The 21,313-nt window shown below is 44.3% G+C and overlaps 1 protein-coding gene across 1 annotated transcript in view; it reads left to right on the forward strand.

Annotated features, from left to right (window-relative positions):
• Positions 1 to 21,313, forward strand: part of PAPPA2 (pappalysin 2) — a 198,917-nt gene that overhangs the window by 79,127 nt on the left and 98,477 nt on the right. Inside the window, exons 9-12 of the mRNA XM_084851216.1 lie at positions 1,340 to 1,431; positions 9,241 to 9,434; positions 10,739 to 10,867; positions 19,904 to 20,039. Coding sequence (XP_084707342.1) covers positions 1,340 to 1,431; positions 9,241 to 9,434; positions 10,739 to 10,867; positions 19,904 to 20,039 — 551 coding nt within the window. The remainder of the gene's footprint in view (positions 1 to 1,339; positions 1,432 to 9,240; positions 9,435 to 10,738; positions 10,868 to 19,903; positions 20,040 to 21,313) is intronic.

Below are 21,313 nucleotides of genomic sequence, written 5' to 3' on the forward strand. Positions count from 1 at the left end.
CAGAACATCGGAAGAAGCACAGCATTGCATTGGAGAAGCCAAAGAGCGCTTTAGGGTGAGTTATTAAAGTTAGCCTTTAACCCTTTCACTGCAGGGCAGTGAGATTTATTTCTTACTTACAAGTAAACATGCACAGAATGCGGGGATATGTTAAAGATTAAAAGTAGGATACCTAAGGTGATTGGGTGTCCCCACTACTGCGGTCATGGGAGGGGTTGCTGCTGTGCTCCTGGGGATTTTCTCAACCGGAAAAACTACTTCCATTGGGGAAACAAGAGGGAATGGGGCATCCCACCCTCTTGACCATATCACTGCCCAGGATTTAATGCCCGCGGGGGTGGGGTGGGAACATGGCACACTGTGGCAAAACCGCCAGGGAGCCGCTTTCAGTAAAAAAGTCGGAGTAAAAGGAATTTCAGGAAGTGTGGCTTTTCAACAGGGAAGTGGCTAGTTGGCAGCAGATTGGTGATGCCGTCATCTGTCGCCAAGGAATTCAGACTTCTCTAACTGCACACTAAATTGCTCGTGAAGACAGCCCCATGTATAGGATTGTGCTGTAAGAAATGGAAGAAAAATAGGTGAAAGATTTATGGAAAGAAAATAGATTAGGATCAAAAGAGCTGGTGTTGTATAAAGAAACCAGTATAAAGGACAAATAAAAATTAAGTGACTAAAGGAGAGAGTAGAAAGAGAAGAAAAAAACAGGAAGAAGAAAATCTGTTTTCAGTAAGGACAGACATTTGGTAACAAGGGTTCTCAGTTTCTAGGGCTGCAATCTTATGCATTCTTATTTGGTAGTAAACTCCATAGCTGTGTTGTTGTTAAAGAGGAAGTTTTCAAGGTTATTTATTGCTGGCTCTTAACACCTGCAATAAAAATAATTTATCAGTCAAAAGATGTCCTGTATTGGAAGGGCTGTGTCCTAAAAGAGACTTCATTACATGTCTGGTGGAGCTTCCCAAGGATTCAAACCTATTAGTAACAAGTATGTAAAAAACAGTTCAAATTGTTTATTCCTCAGTTCAACTAGAATATGTTCACAAGATCAAGGGATTTATTTATTTTATCTATTTATTTCAGCACTTATACCACTCTTCTGTGATAAATCAATGTCAAGTTAGCTTACAAATTCTCTCTCTCTCTCTCTCTCTCTCTCTCTCAATCACAACAAATTAAAAATAATCCTAAAATATAACACGTACATAAATAGTAAAAACAATGACCCAGCATCATAAAAAAGGTGGAGGAGTTGATACCATTCCATCAATTGCACCACACATGGAAACTTCTTGTCATGAAGAAGCTATATAAATGCTTATTCTTATTCTTATTTTCTTAGGAGTCTTGCAGAGGAGTGTGATGATGGAAACTTGATAGATGGGGATGGTTGCTCTAGAACCTGTAACAAAGAAAAGGGATTCAATTGTGTTGGTGAGTCCAGAAAGGCTAGCACACTCTTTTTTGTTTTCTTTTTAAAAAATAAATAACTGTTGTCCCTTTCGCTCAGATTTTGCCATAGCCTTCCCTTGTTTTCATATATTCTTCTGAATCCAGTATTTGAGCTTTGGCAGAACTTGGAAATTTGTTTGACAAGCGGCAATGTTGTAGCAAGGGGAGAAGTTTGGTAACTGTGGGGCAGGGCTCAGTTTGGGCCAGGATTAGTTGTGTGCCCTTTTAGTTGATTCATCCATTTGTATTGCACTCTGAAGCAGTATTTTTGAAGCTGGATCTATACATGGTAGCAGACTAAGGCAGCATTGTGATCTGTACAACTATAGGAAGGGGATTCCACTTTTACTCCCCATCATTTAAAAACTCCCGGATAATAGAAAATATGTGAATCAGAGTGAAGGATTCTAAATCAGGCCTGCCCCAGCAAGTTGTTTGCAGGGAGGTTTTTTTTTAAACATAGGGCAGCATGCAAAAATGTGGCCTTCTCTGCTGTGGCACCCCAGTTGTGGAATGCCCTCTCCTTCGAGGCCCAATTTGAGCAGATGTTGGTTTCATTTTGGTGCCAAGTTAAAACATGGCTTTTCACCAAAGCCTTTTGCGGGCTAATTGAATTCCCTAAAGTTGCACACTGTTTTAACTGTTTTATTGTTTTAGATTTTTGAACTTGTATTAGCTTGCTTAATGGTTTAATATGCTTTTAGCTATTTAAATTATTGTTTCATACTGTTTAAATTGATTTTATCTGTATGCTGCCCTGAGATCTTAATGTTATGGGGTAGGATACAAATGTTTTAAATAAATAATAAATAAATAGATATGTCCTTCTGCCCACATGTAGTCTGATGTGGTGCAGTCCATTCCACCATCTCAGCATTCTACTGAATGTGTAAACCAGGTCTGAGACTCACAGATATTTCCATCTGTAGTACCCTTAGACATTTAGATAATAGTGATGACCTGGCAAGGATGAGTCATGGTGAATCTGGAGGAAGCAGGTCAGATAGGGATTTGGAGCAGATTTATTTATTTAAGAAATCCATATGCTTCTTTTCAGTGCAAAGCTCTCCCTAGGCTGCTTACAAAAATTGGATAAAACAACATAAACATACGAAGTGCAGTCTAAAAGCTGAGCACAAACTCTAGGCCCAGTTGCTTTTCACTGTAGCTGGGCCTCTGAACACCCATCCTTTCCCCATTCACTTTCGATTGGATGCTAGTATTGCCCTCTCCTGATGGGCTGCTAGCACCATCCAACCAGAGGAGACAGAATGCAGAACGGGTGGTGGCTGGGCAAGGTGAAAGGTAGATTCTGGATATCAGAACAGGGAGAGGGAGCAAAGGGAAGCAAAACACCCATGGGGGAGTGGTGGGAAAAGCATATCTGTGATGGTTGCAGCCCTTTACACCTTCGTGAGTTGGGGTGGGATTTCCTACTCACATGCCTGCCTGCAAAACACCTTTCCTGCCTGCCTTGTGGTGTTGGAAGAAGCTCAGCTGGTGGCTCTTTTTACCATGGAGGGCTGTGTGTGTTGGTGGAAATGTGTAGGATTTCCTGTTTGCCTGCCTTCCCGACTGCCTCATGTTGAAAGAGGCAGAAGAAGCAACTCTGAGCCCAGCCAACCCTTTTCACTGTGGGGTTATGGAAATGGGGGAGAGGGGATTCTCCACTTGTCTCCCTCTCTTGTGCTGCTGTTGCTGTTAGAAGAGGAGGTGGAGGCGCTGGGTCCAGGAGATGCTTTCTGAACACCCGTAGAGGAGCAGCAGCAGCACAAGGCCAGCACTCAGCAGGTCTTATTCTGGAGAAAGGACATGGAGCCTCAACAACACCCCCCCCCCCACACACACACACACTGGGTTTGCACAACACACTGACCCACACTTAGTGGTTGAGTGTGGGTTGTTGTTGAGCCATGGGTTAGTGTGTTGTCTGAACCCAGGACATTATCCTCAGGGTGGCTTGTTAACCGTGCAGCATGACTTATTTTTATCTAACAAGCCACCTTGAGAACTAATGCTTTGTTGCTGGGCTGTTCAGGGTGTGTTCTTCAACCTTGCATAGTGTAGACCATTGAGATTCAACAAACAACCCAAGGTTCGACAACAAGCCACACTCAACTGCTGAGTGTGGGTTAGCGTGTTGTGTGAACAGCCACAATATCTGCACCTCTTCAGGCATGTCTGCTTTTTGCATCCACACCTATTCTCCATCCTCCACACCTTCTTAAGCTTGTCTTCTGTGACAAGAAGCAGCTCTGGCCAGAGCAGGGTGTCTGGATTGGGCCCAGGCTCCCTAGTTTGGTTTCTGACATAGATTTAGATTTGGAGACGGAGCTAGAAGAAGCCCAGCCGAGACCGTGAGCAGGGGAGGTAATTTTCCAAGATTCTCCAGGAGTCAGCAAAGAACCTTCTCAGGGGCTTATCAAGCAGGAGGCCAGACTCAGAGACTGTCTTCTCTCCTCCCCATGGGAACCTGGCCTCTGTTGGAGGGAGCACCGGAATTGACAGATGCCAGGGCCTGCTGCTGACTTAAGTGAGCGTAACTGAGAGGAAGTGGTAGGCGGTCCATCAGATTGGCTGTCCGTCAGAAGTTCGGTCAGGAGGATTCTCCCTGAAGGGAGGAGCCCAGAAAAGCCTGCCGAGCATGGCAGGAAACCCATCCATTAGTTGAAAGGCAACTGCGCTGCTTTCAGTAGCTCCCTTAAAGCCCTATTTAACTAATTAGGCCCAGAAGACAGCTCCAGTCTTTGTAGTAGCTTCAGGTGTGAAGAGGTGCTATTAACTAAATAAAGAAGTTTGGGGATTGCACAGTGAGTCTCTGTTGCCTCACTACTCAGGGAGAGGGCTTGGAATCCTTGACACAGGTGACTGACAGTGCAAGGGGTTTGTATCCATTCAGATGTCACAGATCAGAAAGCAAGTGTAGTCAGAAACATGTCCATCAAAACCCTGAACAGGTACCAGAGATGGTTGCTGACTGAGCTTTATTTAGTCCATCAGCCTGAGTATTCTCAGGCTCCTCTCACTTGCTGGAAGTGGAGATCCTTAAAGGGACAGGCCTCTGGCATGCCATCATCTCTCCACCATCTCTTGCTGAGCATGCTGCAGTGATGAACAGATTTGGCATGAGAGGCCTTTGTGAGCAAGGATGCTCCTGAGTGGGGTCCGGCTCAGGGGCTGAATCCCTGAGGTTCTGGTTCAGATATTTCAGCTTTGGGGGTCTTGGATCCCAGTGGTCTCTAGTTGCTGGACTCAGGCTCAGGTACTTTGGTGGGTGGTACTCCTCTCCTTCTGAGTCAGTGTCCGAGCCAGTGCTGGTAATCTGGGTTGTGACAGTGACACTCAAGTTCAGAAGCAGATTGTTTAAGCAGCTTTCAACTTTTTTTTTTTTTTTTTAAAGGAAATCTCACATTTTGTGAAGGGTAGGGTTGTGTGTGAAATTTTCTTGAACTTGGTTTAATTTATTAAAAGAAGCAGTTTTCAAAAGGCCGGAACTAAGGGAATCACATCAAGAATTTGGTTTGGGCATTTAAAACATTTTGGGTGAAATCCACATTCCGTTAAAATCAGTGGCAACAGTCCAGTGTGGAGTAGTGGAGAGTGTGTTGGATTTGGACCAGGCTCTTCCTGGCTTCAGATCCTGTACACAGCCATGAGCTCTCTTGGTGGCCTTGGGAAGGTAGTATCTCCAAGCTGCTCTTTAATTCATAACTCATGGGTTTCAGTGAGTAAAAATATTATTATAAATAACTTTGTATACTGAAAAGTTGTATAGGAATTCATTAATAATATATGTTAATGGTTCTGGATCGCACCCTTTGTGCTTAACTATTTACTTGAAATATCATCGGCAATGGTGAAGCAACAGATTGGAATTGTTTTCAACCAGAATGTGTACAGACTATCCCCTTCTTGTTTTTTTGGTTTTGTTTTCAATTTTATTGTTTTCATAAAATGTGTACAGAAGTTTTTGAACATCTAACAAACAAACAAAGCTTTTCTCCTTATTTAAATATCCATACTAACCTTAACCCACAAGTGCCCACTGAGAAATGAGCTATAAGGATGTAAAATATTACATAACACAATTAAAGAGAAAAGGCGAAGAAAGTAAAAGTGTGTCAGGGACTTGAATCAGGTACCATTAGGCTGGGCGTCGCCACTTGAGCTATCTGGAATTATATGTGTTTTGGCCTCACAGTTCTCTTCAGTTATGGATGGTAATAATGATGCAAAATCAGTCCCTGCAGCTGGCAAGCAGTGTTAAGCCTCTGGATCGGCCTTGGTATACCAGGACTTCAAACCTCCCATCAGCTGGCCTCAGGAAGCCTTTGGCTGGAGAACATACACTCCAGGTTCAGCTGCCCAGAGCCACAGGCTGGCTCTGAGAGATTAAGAGAAGAAAAGGCTGGGAGAGGGGACGGAAACCAATATTCATCAGAAAAGAAGTAATAGAAAAAGGGTGTGGAGGCAAATGGAGAAAGGGAGCAATCAAAGGTCCAGGATAGTATGCCTAAGGCAGGAGTAGGCAATCTTTTGGCCCCTGAGGGCCCCATGCAGTGATGGGTGGATGGTTGGGGGCTGCATGCCAGTGGGTGTGGCCAGAGCTGCTCGCAGGCGGGAACTGTGTTGATGCAGCCAGCTTCCCTCTTGCTCCCTCACATATGTTCACAAACTCTCTCACACATACACTTTCCCTGCTGCAGCTGGTACTACACCCACCACCACCACTACTACTGCTACTATCTTATTTATTTATAAATAAATATATTTATAAATAAATAAGATAGTATGTATTACTGGGAAAACCATAGCTTTGATTATACGGACCTTTGTTGGCAAGGTGATGTCTCTGCTTCTGACTATGCTGTCTAGGTTTGCCATAGCTTTCCTCCCAAGGAGCAAGTGTCTTTTAATTTCATGGCTACAGTCACCGTCTGCGGTTATCTTGGAGCCCAAGAAAATAAAATCTGTCACTGCTTCCATTTCTTCCCCTTCCATATGCCAGGAAGTGATGGGGCCAGATGCCATGATCTTCGTTTTTTTAATGTTGAGTTTCAAACCAGCTTTTGCGCTCTCCTGTTTCACCCTCAACAAGAGGCTCTTGAGATCCTCTTCGCTTTCTGCCATTAGGGTGGTATCATCTGTGTATCTGAGGTTGTTGATAATTCTCCCAGCAATCTTAATTCCGACCTCTGATTCATCCAACCTGGCATTTCTCATCATGTCCTCTTCATATAAGTTAAATAAGCAGGGTGACAATATGCAGCCTTGTCGTACTCCTTTCCCAATTTGGAACCAATAGGTTGTTCCATGTCCGGTTCTTACTGTTGCTTCTTGACCCTCGTACAGGTTTCTCAGGGGACAGGTAAGGTGGTCTGGTACTCCCATCACTTTAAGAATTTGCCACAGTTTGTTGTGATCCACACAATCAAAGGCTTTAGCGTCGTCAATGAAGCAGAAATAGACATTTTTCTGGAATTCTCTTGCTTTCTCCATGATCCAGCGAAAGTTGGCGATTTGATCTCTAGTTCCTCTGCCTCTTCGAAACCCAGCTTGTAGTTCCGGTAGTTCTCGGTTCGCATACTGCTGAAGCCTAGCTTGTAGGATTTTGAGCATCACCTTGCTGGCATGTGAAATGAGCGCAATTGTGCGGTAGTTTGAACACTCTTTGGCGTTGCCCTTCTTTGGAATTGGAATGTAAACTGACCTTTTCCAGTCTTGTGGCCACTGTTGAGTGTTCCAAATTTGTTGGCATATTGAGTGCAGCACTTTAACAGCATCATCTTTTAGGATTTTAAATAGCTCAGCTGGAATACTGTCATCTCCGCTAGCTTTGTTGTTAGTAATGCTTCCTAAGGCCCACTTGACTTCACTCTCGAGGATGTCCGGCTCAAGTTCCGTGACCGCACTATCATGGCTATCAGGGACATTCAGATCTTTCCTGTATAGTTCTTCTGTGTATTCTTTCCACCTCTTCTTAATCTCATCTGCTTCTGTTAGGTCCCTTCTTTGTCCTTTATCATGCCCGTCTTTGCACAAAACGTTCCCTTGAGATCTCCGATTTTCTTGAAGAGATCTCTAGTCTTTCCCATTCTATTGCTTTCCTCAATTTCTTTGCATTGTTCATTTAAGAAGGCCTTCTTGTCTCTCCTTGCTATTCTCTGGAACTCTGCATTCAGTTGGGTATATCTTCCCCTTTCTCCCTTGCTTTTCGCTTCCCTTCTTTCCTCAGCTACCAGTAAAGCCCCATCAGACAGCCACTTGGCTTTCTTGCATTTCTTTTTCTTTGGGATGGATTTCGTTGCTGCCTCCTGAACAATGTTACGGACCTCCGTCCATAGTTCCTCAGGTACTCTGTCTATCAGGTCTAATCCCTGAAAACTATTCCTCACCTCCACTGTATATTCATCAGGGATATGATTTAGGTCATACCTGAATGGTTTAGTGGTTTTCCCTACGTTCTTCAATTTAAGCTGAAATTTTGCAAGAAGCAGCTCATGATCTGAGCCACAGTCAGCTCCAGGTCTTGTTTTTACTGACTGTATAGAGCTTCTCCATCTTTGGCTGCAAAGGACATAATCAGTCTGATTTCGATATTGACCATCTGGTGATGTCCATGTGTAGAGTCACCTCTTGTGCTGTTGGAAAAGAGTGTTTGCTATGATCAGCGTGTTGTCTTGGCAAAACTCTATTAGCCTTTGTCCTGCTTCATTTTGTACACCAAGGCCATGCTTGCCTGTGATCCCGGTTATTTCTTGACTTCCTCCTTTAGCATTCCAATCCCCTATGATGAAGAGGACATCTTTTTTGGGTGTTAGTTCTAGAAGGTGTTATGGGTCTTCATAGAACCGATCAACCTCAGCTTCTTCGGCCTCAGTGGTTGGGGCATAGACTTGAATTACTGTGATGTTGAATGGTTTGCCTTGGGTTCGTACTGAGATCATTCTGTTGTTTTTAAGATTGTACCCCAGTACTGCTTTTCCCACCCTTTTGTTGACTATGAGTGCTACTCCATTTCTTCTAAGGGATTCTTGCCCACAGTAGTAGATATGATGGTCACCTGAATCAAATTCGCCCATGCTTGTCCATTTTAGTTCACTGATTCCTAAGATGTCGATGTTCAATCTTGCCATCTCATGTTTGACCACCTCCAGCTTCCCTTGATTCATTGATCTGACATTCCAGGATCCTAAACAATATTGTTCTTTACAGCATCGGATTTTCTTTTCACCACCAGACACATCCACAGCTGAGTGTCCTTTCGGCTTTGGCCCAGCCGCTTCACTCTTTCTGGTGCTACTTGGAAATACCCTCTGCTCTTCCCCAGTAGTATATTGGACACCTTCCGACCTGAGGGGCTCATTTTCCGGCGTCATCTCTTTTCGTTTTGTGATACATTCCATGGGGTTTTCTTGGCAAGGATACTGGAGTGGGTTGCCATTTCCTTCTCCAGTGGACCACATTTTGTCAGAACTCTCTGCCATGACCTGTCCGTCTTGCGTGGCCCTGCATGGCATAGCTTATGGCTTCACTGAGTTATGCAAGCCCCTTCGCCACAACAAGGCAGTGATCCATGAAGGGGAAAAAAAAAGTTATAACAGACTATAATTCCAGTTATAGATAAGTGAAAGAGGGGAGGAAAATGCATATAAGTGAATTGTTCCATTGCCAGATCCAAACTATTAAGGAGTCTTGTCTATTTTTGTACTGAATATGATTCTTAGTGTGTCACAAAAAAAAAATCCCATATTCACCATCCTAGCTTTCTATTTTTTTTTAACATTACAGGTGAACCAAGCCTATGCTACGTCCATGATAATGATGGCATTTGTGAGCCATTTGAGAAAAGCAGCAGCATTGTGGATTGTGGTCTCTACACCCCCAAAGACTACATGGATCAGTGGGCATCAGACGCCTATGCCTCCCACCAGGACAAGAAGGCATGCCCAGTTTCCCTGGTGACTGGAGAACCTCTTGTGAGGGTGAGGGGAGATTATTTCATATACAAACCCTTGCATTATTTTTGGAAGAAGAATATGTCCTGAACCTCTGTGATCTTCCCAAGTCTGCCAGCTATTGATTCTGCTCTGAACTGGGATGGATTAAATCCTGCTTGCAAAATCAGTGGAGAAATTCTACCCCCCACCCTTACATATGCCATTCTATGAGTATTTCTCCATAAGTACCAAGGGCTGTGGGGAGGCCTAGCTTCAGGCACTCCTGCACTTTTACCTCAGTATCTGTTTCTTGGCAACCAGGAAGAGCTTTCCCTTCTCTATCTTGAAAAGAGCACATGATTTGCACTCACAAGACCTCGATTCCTTTCCCTGGCATCTCCACTGAAAGGATCTAAGGTAGCAAGGCTGAAAAAGAACATTACCTGAGGCCTAGGCTTAGTTCCCACAGAGGTGGTAAACCTGTATATGGGCTATACCATTTCAGACTGCAGGTGAGGTTCACATGCTTGAATGCTCTTGCACAAAAAACTCTCCTGCCAACTAGAAAACTAGATGTCAGGTAGCCAGGTTCTAACATAGTCTTCTCCCTGGTATGTTAGTTTTCTCTCTGCAGGTTGTTGTGGTTTGTTTTTGTTTGTATGGAGGGGCATTCAATAAAGTGAGCCCTCCTCTGTAGTCCAAAGTGGTACAGTCCAGTCACAGATATACCATCTCAGTGAGGACTAGGCCACAGAGAGACTGATGAACCAAAGTCCAGTAATACAATGCAGCTTCGTATGTTCAAGTGGCTTCTCTTGGTGGTCTCTGGTCCCCATTTAGTTGCAACCATAGCAATCAGACAGTAACAACCCACAAAGGGGGTTCTTGGGGAGCTGGATGTGGGCTCAGAAAGGATTTCCTTCTATACTCCTTTTAAAAAAGCCCTTATTCTTTGCTGTCAAACTTTATTTTACTCCCACCGCAGGAAGGCAACAGCAGAGCTCCTGTGTTGGTGGATCAGCTGCTATTTTGTATCCCCTACAATGCTTTAGACATAGTGTTGTTCCCAGGCATTCTTGGGCAGGGGGTAGAGAATGGCAGTTGCTACAAAAAATATTAGTGAGACACTCTCTGAAATTATTGGTGAATTCCCAGCCCTAGAGAATATTTGGTGAGATCCCCTTCCCCCACATTTCCATGCTTAGAAATGAGGTGGAGAAATAAGAGGTCTTTTGCTGAGTTTTTCTTGTGACTTTCTGATTTCCTTGTTTCTGATGTGATTGAAATGTATTCCCCCCCCCCCAACTTTGATCACTTCCCTCCCCTGTATTGAAATCCCTCCTTTTCAGGTGTGCAAACCTCATCCTCAGGATACATCAGCCTATGAACCTCAGATGGCTTGGTTTCCTTGTATGAACCATGATCTTCAAGATACAGACACAGAGAAAATGCTGTTGGATGATAGAGTTTGGCTGAAAGTAAGTGCTTTTGGCATCCACAGTAGCAAGGACATATTGAGAGGAAGGGATAGATAGTATGTACAATTTTTCGCAAGTAGGGATGAGCTTATGAACCCTTATAGGATTTGATTTTAGTGCTGTGCAAAGATTGCTAGTCTTGGAGAAACTCTATAAACTTCTCTCAAAAATCCTACAGATGCTTTGCCTGAGCAGGACCCTCCATATTTACTTCTGATTTCCTCTTCAGTAGCAATTCTCAGGTGTGCATCTTGGACCTAGGTTTGGATCTAGCATCATCAGCTCCAAATTCCCACATGATTGGTGGGGCTTGAACCAAGAGCCTCTCTTGGTTCCTCTCTCAGTTCTTGCCACATGGGGATTGACATGACAGCACAGGATGCTCAGTTTTTCCAAATGGCCCTAGGGGTGTTTCCTGGTTGACATACCTGGCTGATACCTGGAATATGGAGGCAACCCAGACAGGTGACATAATCACTCCAAGGTGCCCTTTTCTGCAATTCTTCTCTCTTGTATACCAGGGAGTGTGGTGTGATAGAGGACATGGAAAATGGCTGGAACACAAATGGAGAAAAACAAGTGGCTCCTGAAATGCATGCTAGAGCTCTTTTTAGGGCCTACTCTGTGTTGGTGATGGCAGAAAAGAAAGCTTATTTCACCACCACAATTGTGTCTACACAAATGCCATCCAGTGAAGCTGTTTCAAGTAACAAGAGGTTTGTTTCATGCTGGCCCCCAGGGTGATAATATTGAACCTTCAGGACTACGAACTCCTAAGCACTGAGCTATGACTTGGATGCAGTATAGGATGCAATATAAGTACAGGATGTTCCCTTTGGCCCTTCTAGTCATTTTTCCAGATGAGTTTCAGTTATTGCAGCCTGGGGATACTGTCAGTGTGCTTCTGGATAAACATGATCTTGCCACAGTTATCCTTGGCTTAGTAACATCCAGGTTAGACCACTGCAATGCATTGTATGAAGGCTCCTATGAAAAGCATTCAGAAACTTCAGTTGGCTCAGAACATGGCAGCCAGCATATTAACTGGGTCTTACTACAATGAACAGATTGTACCAGTCTTAAACCGTCTTCACTGGTTTCTAGTTCATTATCAGATGCACTTCAAAGTGTCTCGGGTTTCTTTACATATGAAGCCTTAAAGAACCTGAGAAAAATCTTTGAAAAATCACCTTCTCGTGTACAAACTTGCCCAGGTGTCTCCACCTTCAGAGGTTAGGTGACAGGGGGTGCTTCCAGGAAAAGGGTTTATTGCACCATCAACCTGCCTTATTCACTGAATTTTATAGGGGTTCCAAATGACGGCATCTTCCACTTGTAACCTTCCCATGTTTTCCCACCACTTGTCTTTTTTTCTTACCATGGAAAATCCAGTAAGGAGAAAATTCCTGAATAGCTGCACAATGCCTTTTCAACTGGTAGCACTAGGAGTCCTCTGTCTGGAAGCATCCGGAGTCCTCTCAGAAATGGTGCCCCAACTTTATGCCTACCTCAGACATGTTCCCCTGGTGCCCTCATTACTTGCTAACTTAACCAACTGAATGTTTGTTTTATTCACTTTTTAGTGAAACTTAGTTTGTGTTTAGGTTTTTATTGTTAATCTGTTGAAGCACTTGGTTTCAGTTTTAATTACTTTTAGTTTATTAATTGTTTTTGTTAATTTGTTGTGTTTCTTTTTAAACTGCCTTGGGGGGCCTTGTGTGGAAAGGTGGGATATAAATGTTCAAAAATAAAGTAAACTCTGTGAGGGACTCTATTCCTTATATTGGTGAACAATCAAACCAGTGTACTCCAGGGAGCCTATTTGATCTGTTGACCCCCCACCCCCTCCAATCATTATGGTTATTACAGATGCATTAATATGGAGATAGGGAGCTCTTTGCTTGGGCCACATCATCAGTGGACCACTGATGGCCCTGGAATAGATCCCCCCCCCCAATTCTCTGGAACTGGCAGTGATCTCTGGAGCACTAGTGTCCTTCCTACCTCCTTGAAGTACAACACAATAAATGGCAGCAACAGACCATTATTACTAGCAAATACCATGTAGCCAGACTGGGTGGCATAGCTTTCAGGATTTTGTGTATACAGGTCATGAACTTTTCCTATTGTATCATCTGAGTACCTCTCCATATCACTGGTTCTGTCAATTATTTAGCAGACTCTTTGAGCAGACTAAGGGCATCTCTACACCAGCATAAAATCCTGCATTTAAAATGGGGCTTTCTGCTTCTGTTTGAAATGCAGGATCACAACAACTACCTTTTTCATCTGCTTCCTTTCCCCCTACCGCCTTCCCCCTACTTCTCCCTGTATTGGAGTCTTCCATTATCTTTCACTGATCTTGCTCCTCTTCTTGCCGCTTTCCTCTTTTCATGGAGGAAACTGAAGTGGAACACACTGGGGTAATTTGGTAGCTCATTATCTGTGATCTATTTAAAAACTGAAGAAAGGGCATTTAGTGCAGGAGATGCCTTGAATGATCACAGTGTCATGTGAAGAGCCCGGAAACTTCCATGAAGGAGCAATCTCAAATCGCAGGATAAAAGCTCAGTGTTTAAGAGCCCTAAGAAGATAAAAAATATAGGCCTTTATGAGATTGCTGTGTCCAGAATCACTTCTAAGCAAGAGGAATGCTTCAGATGGGCTTTTTTGCAACTTCCTTCAACACCAGGTGCAAGACGTTTTGTTCCAGGACAGGTACCAAATTATTGACACTGAATTATTCAGGTAGAAACCCAAGTATACTGCAAAGAGCTCCAAAGAGATCTCTCCAAACTGGGTCAAAAATGGCAAATGAGAGTCACTGTAAGGAAGGGTAAGGTGATAAATATTTTGGGCAACCCCACCCTAACTTCACATATACACTGTTGGGGTCTGTAGTCACAGTGACTAATGAGGAAAAAGATCTTGAAGTTGAGGTGAATAGCTGAATGAAAAGATCAACTCCGTGTGCAGTGGCAGTGAAAAAGAATAAACCCCCCTCCATGTTAGGGGCTATTAGCAAAGGGATTGAAAATAAATGGCCAATATTGCATTGTTCTTATATACATCTATGGTGTAGCTGCATATGGACTGATGTTTACAATTCTGGTTGCCCCATCTTAAAAAAATAAATAAATCATAAAGCTGGAAAATGTCCAGAAATGGGCAGTGAAAATGATCAAATGGGTGGATTACCTTCCTTATAAAGAAAAGCTAATGGATATGGACCTTTTTAGTATACAAAAAAAGACAAGTAAGAGGAGACCTGATAGAGGTTTATACAATTATTCATAGTGTGTGGAGAAAGTGGATAGGGAGAGCTCATAATACTAGAAGTTGAGGTCACTCTGTGAAGTTGATGGACAGTAGATCCAGGACAGGTCAAAGGAAGTCTTTATACAACAGATAACATCACCAGAAAGTGATGGCCACAGGCTGAGATTGCATTAAAGGGGGATTAAACAAATTCATGGAGGAGCAGGATAGGTCTGTCAGTGACTAGTAGCCAAAATGGAACCTTGACATTTAGAGGAAGTGCACTTCTGAATAGATAGTTGCTGGGGGACAAACAGTGGGGGGGGGGGATGCTGAATTCATTGCCTTGTTTGTGGGGTTCTTGGAAGCATCTGTCTGGCTTAGGGATGTACGAAAGTCACTTACCTTTTTGCCGATTCTGTTCGTGGTGGTGGGGGTGCTTCATCCCTTCCCCCGGAATCCTCGATGGGGGGGAGGCGATCCAGTCCTCCCCCTTGGAATCCTCGACGGCTGGCTCTGCTCCGTGGCAGCTCCGCGGAGCAGCCGGCCAGGGCCGTCCGCAGCCGGATTTCCAGACGCAGACTGGCTGTTGCGGACGCAAATGGTGGTCGCCGTAGCGGCCGCCATTTGTGTCCAGCCAGGCAGCCATGATAGGCTACGTGAATCTTTACGTAGACTATCACGGCTGGGCAAAACAAAAAAACCCGGCGTATGCAAATGGCGGTGGCTACGGCGGCTGCCATTTGCGTTCCCTATTTTTTGCCGATTTATCTTACTTAAATATTTACGTAAGATAAAAGGGCGAAAAAAAGGGGAACGCAAATAGCGTAGTGGACGCTATATGCGTTCCTTTATTTTTCGCCGTTCTAGCCTACGTAAATATTTACGTAGGCTAGAACGGCGAAAAATAAAGGAACGCAAATAGCGTCCACTACGCTATTTGTGTTCCCCTTTTTTTTGCCGTTTTATCTTACGTAAATATCTGGTTAGATAAATCGGCGAAAAATAGGGAACACAAATGGCAGCCACCGTAGCCACCGCCATTTGCGTACGCTGGGTTTTTTTGGGGGGGGTTGGCCATGATAGGTTATGTAAATTCTTATGTAGCCTATCACGGCTGCAAGGATGGCAGTGGTGGCGGCAGCGGCCCGGCTGTGGCCGGCCAGGAGACCAGCTGATGGAGCTGCCGCCGCCGGCGGGACCACCGCCTCCGCCACATCTGCCCCAGGTAAGTGCCATCCCGGGGGGATTCTGCGGGGGGGTGGGGGGGCAGGAGGCCATTCCGCCACGGATTCTGGGGGGCCAGATTCTAAAGAATCCGGCCTTACTGGAATCCGTGGTGGAATTCTCTGCCATCCCTAGTCTGGCTACTTGCTGGAAACAGGATGGTGGGTGAGATGGATGCTTGGACTAATCCAGCAAGTCCCTTAGACAACTGGTCTCTCTCTGGGACATGTTCTTGAGAAAATGGATGGGATTCCTCCTGCATTATTTATTTAAAATGTATATCACACCTTTCTATTAAACTAATGTCCAAGATGACCTACATAAAGTGTGTGTGTGTGTGTGTGTGTGTATGCACATATACAAATCACCTAATCATTTTCTGGTGGGGGTGATATTTTCCCTCATATTCCCCCCCACCCCCCATTAAACTTTCCTGGAAAGGGTTTGTCTGTCTGTCTGTATCAGTTAAGGCTCCAGTCTAAGCTTGCAGCCTGCCTTTAGTCCTGTCTCATCTCATGGCCAGGTCTTTGGAGCTGCTGGGCTACTTGTGACCTGAGTTTTTTTTCTTACAAAACAGCATTTCTGATGGCTATCACCTCCACCATACAGAGCAAATGATCAGCCCTGTGTTGTGATCCATCCTTTTTGCAAATGGACAAAGATAAAGTGGCTCCCTGCCCTGACATTAGCCTCCTCCCTTAGGATATTCCCCAGTGTCATGTAAGCTAGGATAGAAAACTCCCTGTCTTTTTTCCAGAGCCTTCAAATGATGAATGCCCTCTTAGGGCTCTAGACATCTTTAGGGCTCTAGCTTTCTGCCTTGCTAGAACTATAGAATTCTTAAAGCTCAAAATATGTCCTCTCCATCAAGGCAAACCTCTCTGTTCACAAAGGCCTTCTCACTGGGTGATTTCTGCTATTGCTCCGCATTACCCATTGGCAAACCAACCTCTAGCTATGAGCATCAAGGGTCATTCAACTCAAGGAGATGATATATCTTCAGGCTTCTTTCTCGGAGCATCTCTGCCTAAACTCTACATGGGTTCTGTGTGGGCTACTCTATCTGTATTCATTGAGCACCATGTCCTCTGTGAATGCTTCTACTGATGCCGTTTTTGGAAGAGCTGTTCCTCTTCTCAGTGTTCCTTTCATTGAGATCTCCCACCTCAGGGTACGTTAGCTTGCCAGTCATCCAATTATGGCACGGTGCAGAGACCATGAAGGAGACCACAAGTGCCGTACCTGTAACTGATGTTCTTTAAGAGGTCATTTATGCAAGCACATACACAATCCACTCTCCTTCTCTGCTATTGCTGTATCTCTGAAATTTTTGAAACTGGGTCGAAGGAACTGAGTGGGAAGGCACTCTCCCCATGCCCTTGGGCCTGCTCTCTCTGCCCAGGGTGAGAGGCTCCAAAAGGGTCTAGAGCTACTCTGCGCAAGTGCAGAACCCAATTATGTGACTGCACAGTTGACCACTTGAAGAACGTAAGTTTCAGGTAAGCAAACAGCCTTTCTATTCAGTTTCCCTAGCTAAGAGTCCTTGATAAATCCATTCTTCTATGAGTTTTCTAATCCTTTAAAAAAAGCAATGCAAACTGCTAGCTATCACCACATCTTGTGTCTTGGCTAGCCTCTCTCCCCATGCGCTACTCTTTCGAGCTTTCCTGCTGGTTCCGGTAGTGAATGTTGGTAGCTTCCCTGCGTTCGTTACTTAGCTACATAACAAAGGAGAATGCTTCCTTTCTACAGCACTTGAGGGATGTTCACTTCCCACCCTTCACCAAAGATCAAAATGCATTCCAGTTTTATTTCATATTTTATTTATTTCGTGGTCAATTCCCTTCACCCATGGATGTTTATATTGAAAACTCATCTCTGGCACTACTTGCATACTTTATTATTTTCCATCCATAACATTATTTACAGCCAAGTAATAAAACTGTCTGTCTCCCCCCCTTTTATTTTATTCATTAAAAACCTTTCATATAACCCTTCCTCATATCAGGTTTCAAGGAAATACAGCATGGAACAAATACAAAAAATGGGGGAAAAACTTCAAAACAACTTCAAAACAGACTAAAACTTGTTTAACAGTGCAGTCGTATGAATGTTTACTCAGAATAAGTCCCATTGAGCTCAATGTGGCTTACTCCCTAGTATGTGCATTTAGGACCTAGGAGTAAGTCCAATTAAAGTCAGTAGAACTTACTTCTGAGTAGACATAGATACAATAGTGGTATAAATCAGTTGTTGTTGTTGTTCAGTCGTTCAGTCGTGTCCGACTCTTCGTGACCCCATGGACAGCTGAGTGTCCTTTCGGGTTTGGCCCAGCCGCTTCACTCTTTCTGGTGCTACTTGGAAATACCCTCTGCTCTTTCCCAGTAGCATATTGGACACCTTCCGACCTGAGGGGCTCATCTTCCGGCGTCATATCTTTTAGCCTTGTGATACGTTCCATGGGGTTTTCTTGGCAAGAATACTGGAGTGGGTTGCCATTTCCTTCTCCAGTGGACCACATTTTGTCAGAACTCTCTGCCATGACCTGTCCGTCTTGGGTGGCCCTGCACGGCATAGCTTATGGCTTCACTGAGTAACGCAAGCCCCTTCGCCACAACAAGGCAGTGATCCATGAAGGGGGTATAAATCAGTAAACACTACTAAAATGCCTGGGTAAATAAAAAATGTTTGAGGGTTATAATGCTGCATTTGGAAGAACATCCCCCAGATTTGATAGAGAAGACAGAGGTTGGCTGTATTCAGATAATCCTCTAAATAGTGGTTTGAAGGATTGGAAATGAGCCCTATGCTTGCACATTTCCTCCTTCCCTTATGTATGCAGCTTAATGAATTACTTCAGTGGTTTGATCAACCTGTAGTTTGCTGTTGTATTCAAGAATGTTTAGGGTACCATGGACCTGCTCAGCTGAGAACCTTTGAACAATCCCATTTTTGCAGAATCCTGCAGTTCTGATGATGCGTGAACATCCTGTTACTTCCCTGAACATAGAGATGGATCAGCCCACTTCTGGTCCATGTCACTTTTGCTCATCACTGCTCTGTCCGAAGTCCATTGCATCCTGTTCCATTTCCATATTAAAAAAAAACAATCTGCACTAAAATTTGAATTTATATTCAAAACTTGCAGTGCTATGACGTGGTCCAAAGGCTCCTTTCAGAGTTTTCCATCTTTAAAAAACAATAACAGCTAATAGCCACTCCAGGTTGCCTCCTAGACTGCCATGCACACATTCAAAATGGGGCTACAAATGCCCTTGAGAGCCATGGGATGTGATGACATGGTGTTTCTCCCCAAGGACATTGCTCAGAAAGAGAGATGGCTGCTCCAGCTCTCTCTTTTCCTGTGCAATGTCCCCGGAAGGGGTGGAACGTCATGTTCTGTTGCTTCTAGGGGCATGAGGGAGGCAGCAGCCAGGCTTCCTAGCCACTTGGAAACAGCTAATACCTGTTTTTTTAAATGAAAACCCTTAAAGGCAGCTCTTGGAGTACCTCGTAACACTGTAAGTATTTGTGTTTGGCAAAGTGTGAAATCTGGAGTCCAGTACATTCTGATCTGCACATTAGTCTGGGAACTGTTGATCACGTTGGTTTGCTTCAAAATGCAGATGGAAAGAATTCCTCAGGCATCCCTACCTGAAAGAAGTCAAGCTTTGCAAGCTCTCCAGGTCAAAACTCGCAAAGGCTAGATCTTTTTGCAAGTGCTTGGTCTGGAATGCTTGCAAAAAGCTGAAGGATGCTCACAAAGAGCAGTCTTCCTCCACCTCCCTCTTCCACTGACCCAAGGCCCTGAAAATTACCTTGGGGTAAAAACAGAAAATTACCGAGGGTGGTGGGTGCTTCCCAGGCAATACTGTGCATCTGGCCATTTTCAGTAACACAAGGTCCTCCTGAGGTTATCCAGTGGTTCCCTTTTCTCCACGCACCTTGGCATGCAGGATACACTGGGCATAGTCTGTACACTGGAGCCTGGAGAGGTGTGTGGTGGTGGATAACTGTACATGAGGCTCAGGAGGGCCTTGCTTTATTAGGAATGGTTGATCCCAAAGCATTGCACCCAGTGCAGCAGTACTCCTGTGCAGAGGAGTGGGGAGAGGCATGAGTATCACCCATATACCAGTACAGGAAGTACTGCACACTCCTCTTTCTAATGGGCTTCACTGACCCATAGTGAAGCCATCACATAGCTTAAATATCTGAATGGCTACATTGCATTATGCTGTATGTGGTCCCTTAGGGGTTGGACTTTCTTAGGATGAACCAAAGGAAAAAAATGGCTGCTAAGCAGTAGCAACGAATGAACAAAGTTCTCCACAGCAGGAATGTCTGCCCAGCTCAAGAAGTAATATAGAAGAACAATCCAAAGAAAATAAACCGAACTTCAGGGGAAAGTAGAAGAATCCCAGGGTTGCTAGGCAGTCTGAACAGGGGCAGGGAATGGGCTGGAGGAGAGTTTCTGCTTAACCATCTTATGCGCCTGTTTCTTTGCACATGCCCTAACATACCCAACCTTTGCTGTATCCTGGAGCCTAGGTGCACTTCAACAGACCCAGCATGGCTACCTCACTCTTTGTCTTCCTGGCATCTGCTGGGACATCCACCAGTGACCACCCCAAGCCTACTGTGACCGTTCAGCTGGGTGACATCAGTGGGAACAGCCACTTTCTTGGTGAGTGCCCAGGTGATGGTGCATTTTCACACAGGCAATATTTCCTTTCCTTTCTTTGCCATTTACTTCTTGTAAGGAACAAGATGAGCCCAATGCAGCAGGCTGGAGACATACATTTTCTTTGTGTCTTTTTTCTCAGAGAGCTGCAGGTCATTTGGTAAGGCTGACTACAGCTTCAGGGGTGTACACTTATTCTGTTTTTGCCTCTGGTAAACATGTTTTGCAGTGTTTTGCATATGACCCGCAAAACCTGTTTGATCAGAGACAACATCAGGGTGGGGGCAAAGAAATATGTGCGTATAACACTGTAGGAATCAAACCTATTGGTGTTAGTCCAGTGATCAAGGCCATGTAAGCAGAAGCACCTAATGATGTGTCCATTGATGGGCTGTATCATGTCATTCTACAGATGATGGTTTGAAAGTTTGGATGTCCCCCTCCCCACCAAAGAAAAAACCCTTGAACATACAAAAGTAGCATGTTGGGGAAATTCTAGCCTAGAATCTACTCCATGACAAGCTATCCTTGTATGTTTATGGAGTCTTTTTTGTGGAGGAGCATTCAAATATTTAATCCCTTACCTGCAGTCTGAGATGGCATAGCCCAGCAATGTGTGCCTGTTGCTTCATAGCTGAGAGCAGAAATATTTCCACAAAGAACAGATTTCTTACTGATGCCTTGATAGTCTGTTGCATTCCTTCAGAGCAGTGGCTTTCAGACTTGGTACCTTTGCAGAATTCTTTTCACATCAATTTGTCTGCTGAGGAACCTGTGAATATGTGCCCTCCAACCCATCTTTCCTTGCAGTGGGTTCTGGGGTACATTCTAGAAGACACATTAACTTTTTATAGGACACTAGCCTGAACCTTTGGGCCTTACTATTGGCAGTGTGTGCTGTAGAACACACCAAACCCTCTCCAGCAGCTGTATGTTGCAGGGGAAGAATGGTGGTGGTAGACATGCTGTTTTTTAGGGAAGTTTATCTTCTCATTGAGAACCCCCTGAAAAGCTTGTGAAGAGCCTCATGGATTCTCTGGAAGACAGTTCAAAAGCCATTGCTTCCTAAGAAACAGCTGTCGGTGTGAACTTAGAATAGAAATGCCAGCAAAGTTCTTTCTGTGCCAAGATTGAAAACAACCTTTCAAGCCTCATTAAAACACACTTCAAAACTGAGGCAAACTTTACAAGGAACCCCAAATTATCCTTCAGCTCAGATTTTAATCCAAGTCAGAGAATAATCCCTGACTTCCCTCTTACCCAAATTTGCTGTGATC

The sequence above is a fragment of the Heloderma suspectum genome, chromosome 4, assembly GCF_057233095.1.
Source record: "Heloderma suspectum isolate Gila_16-S chromosome 4, 16-S_ref, whole genome shotgun sequence".
Taxonomy (NCBI): Eukaryota; Metazoa; Chordata; class Lepidosauria; order Squamata; family Helodermatidae; genus Heloderma; species Heloderma suspectum.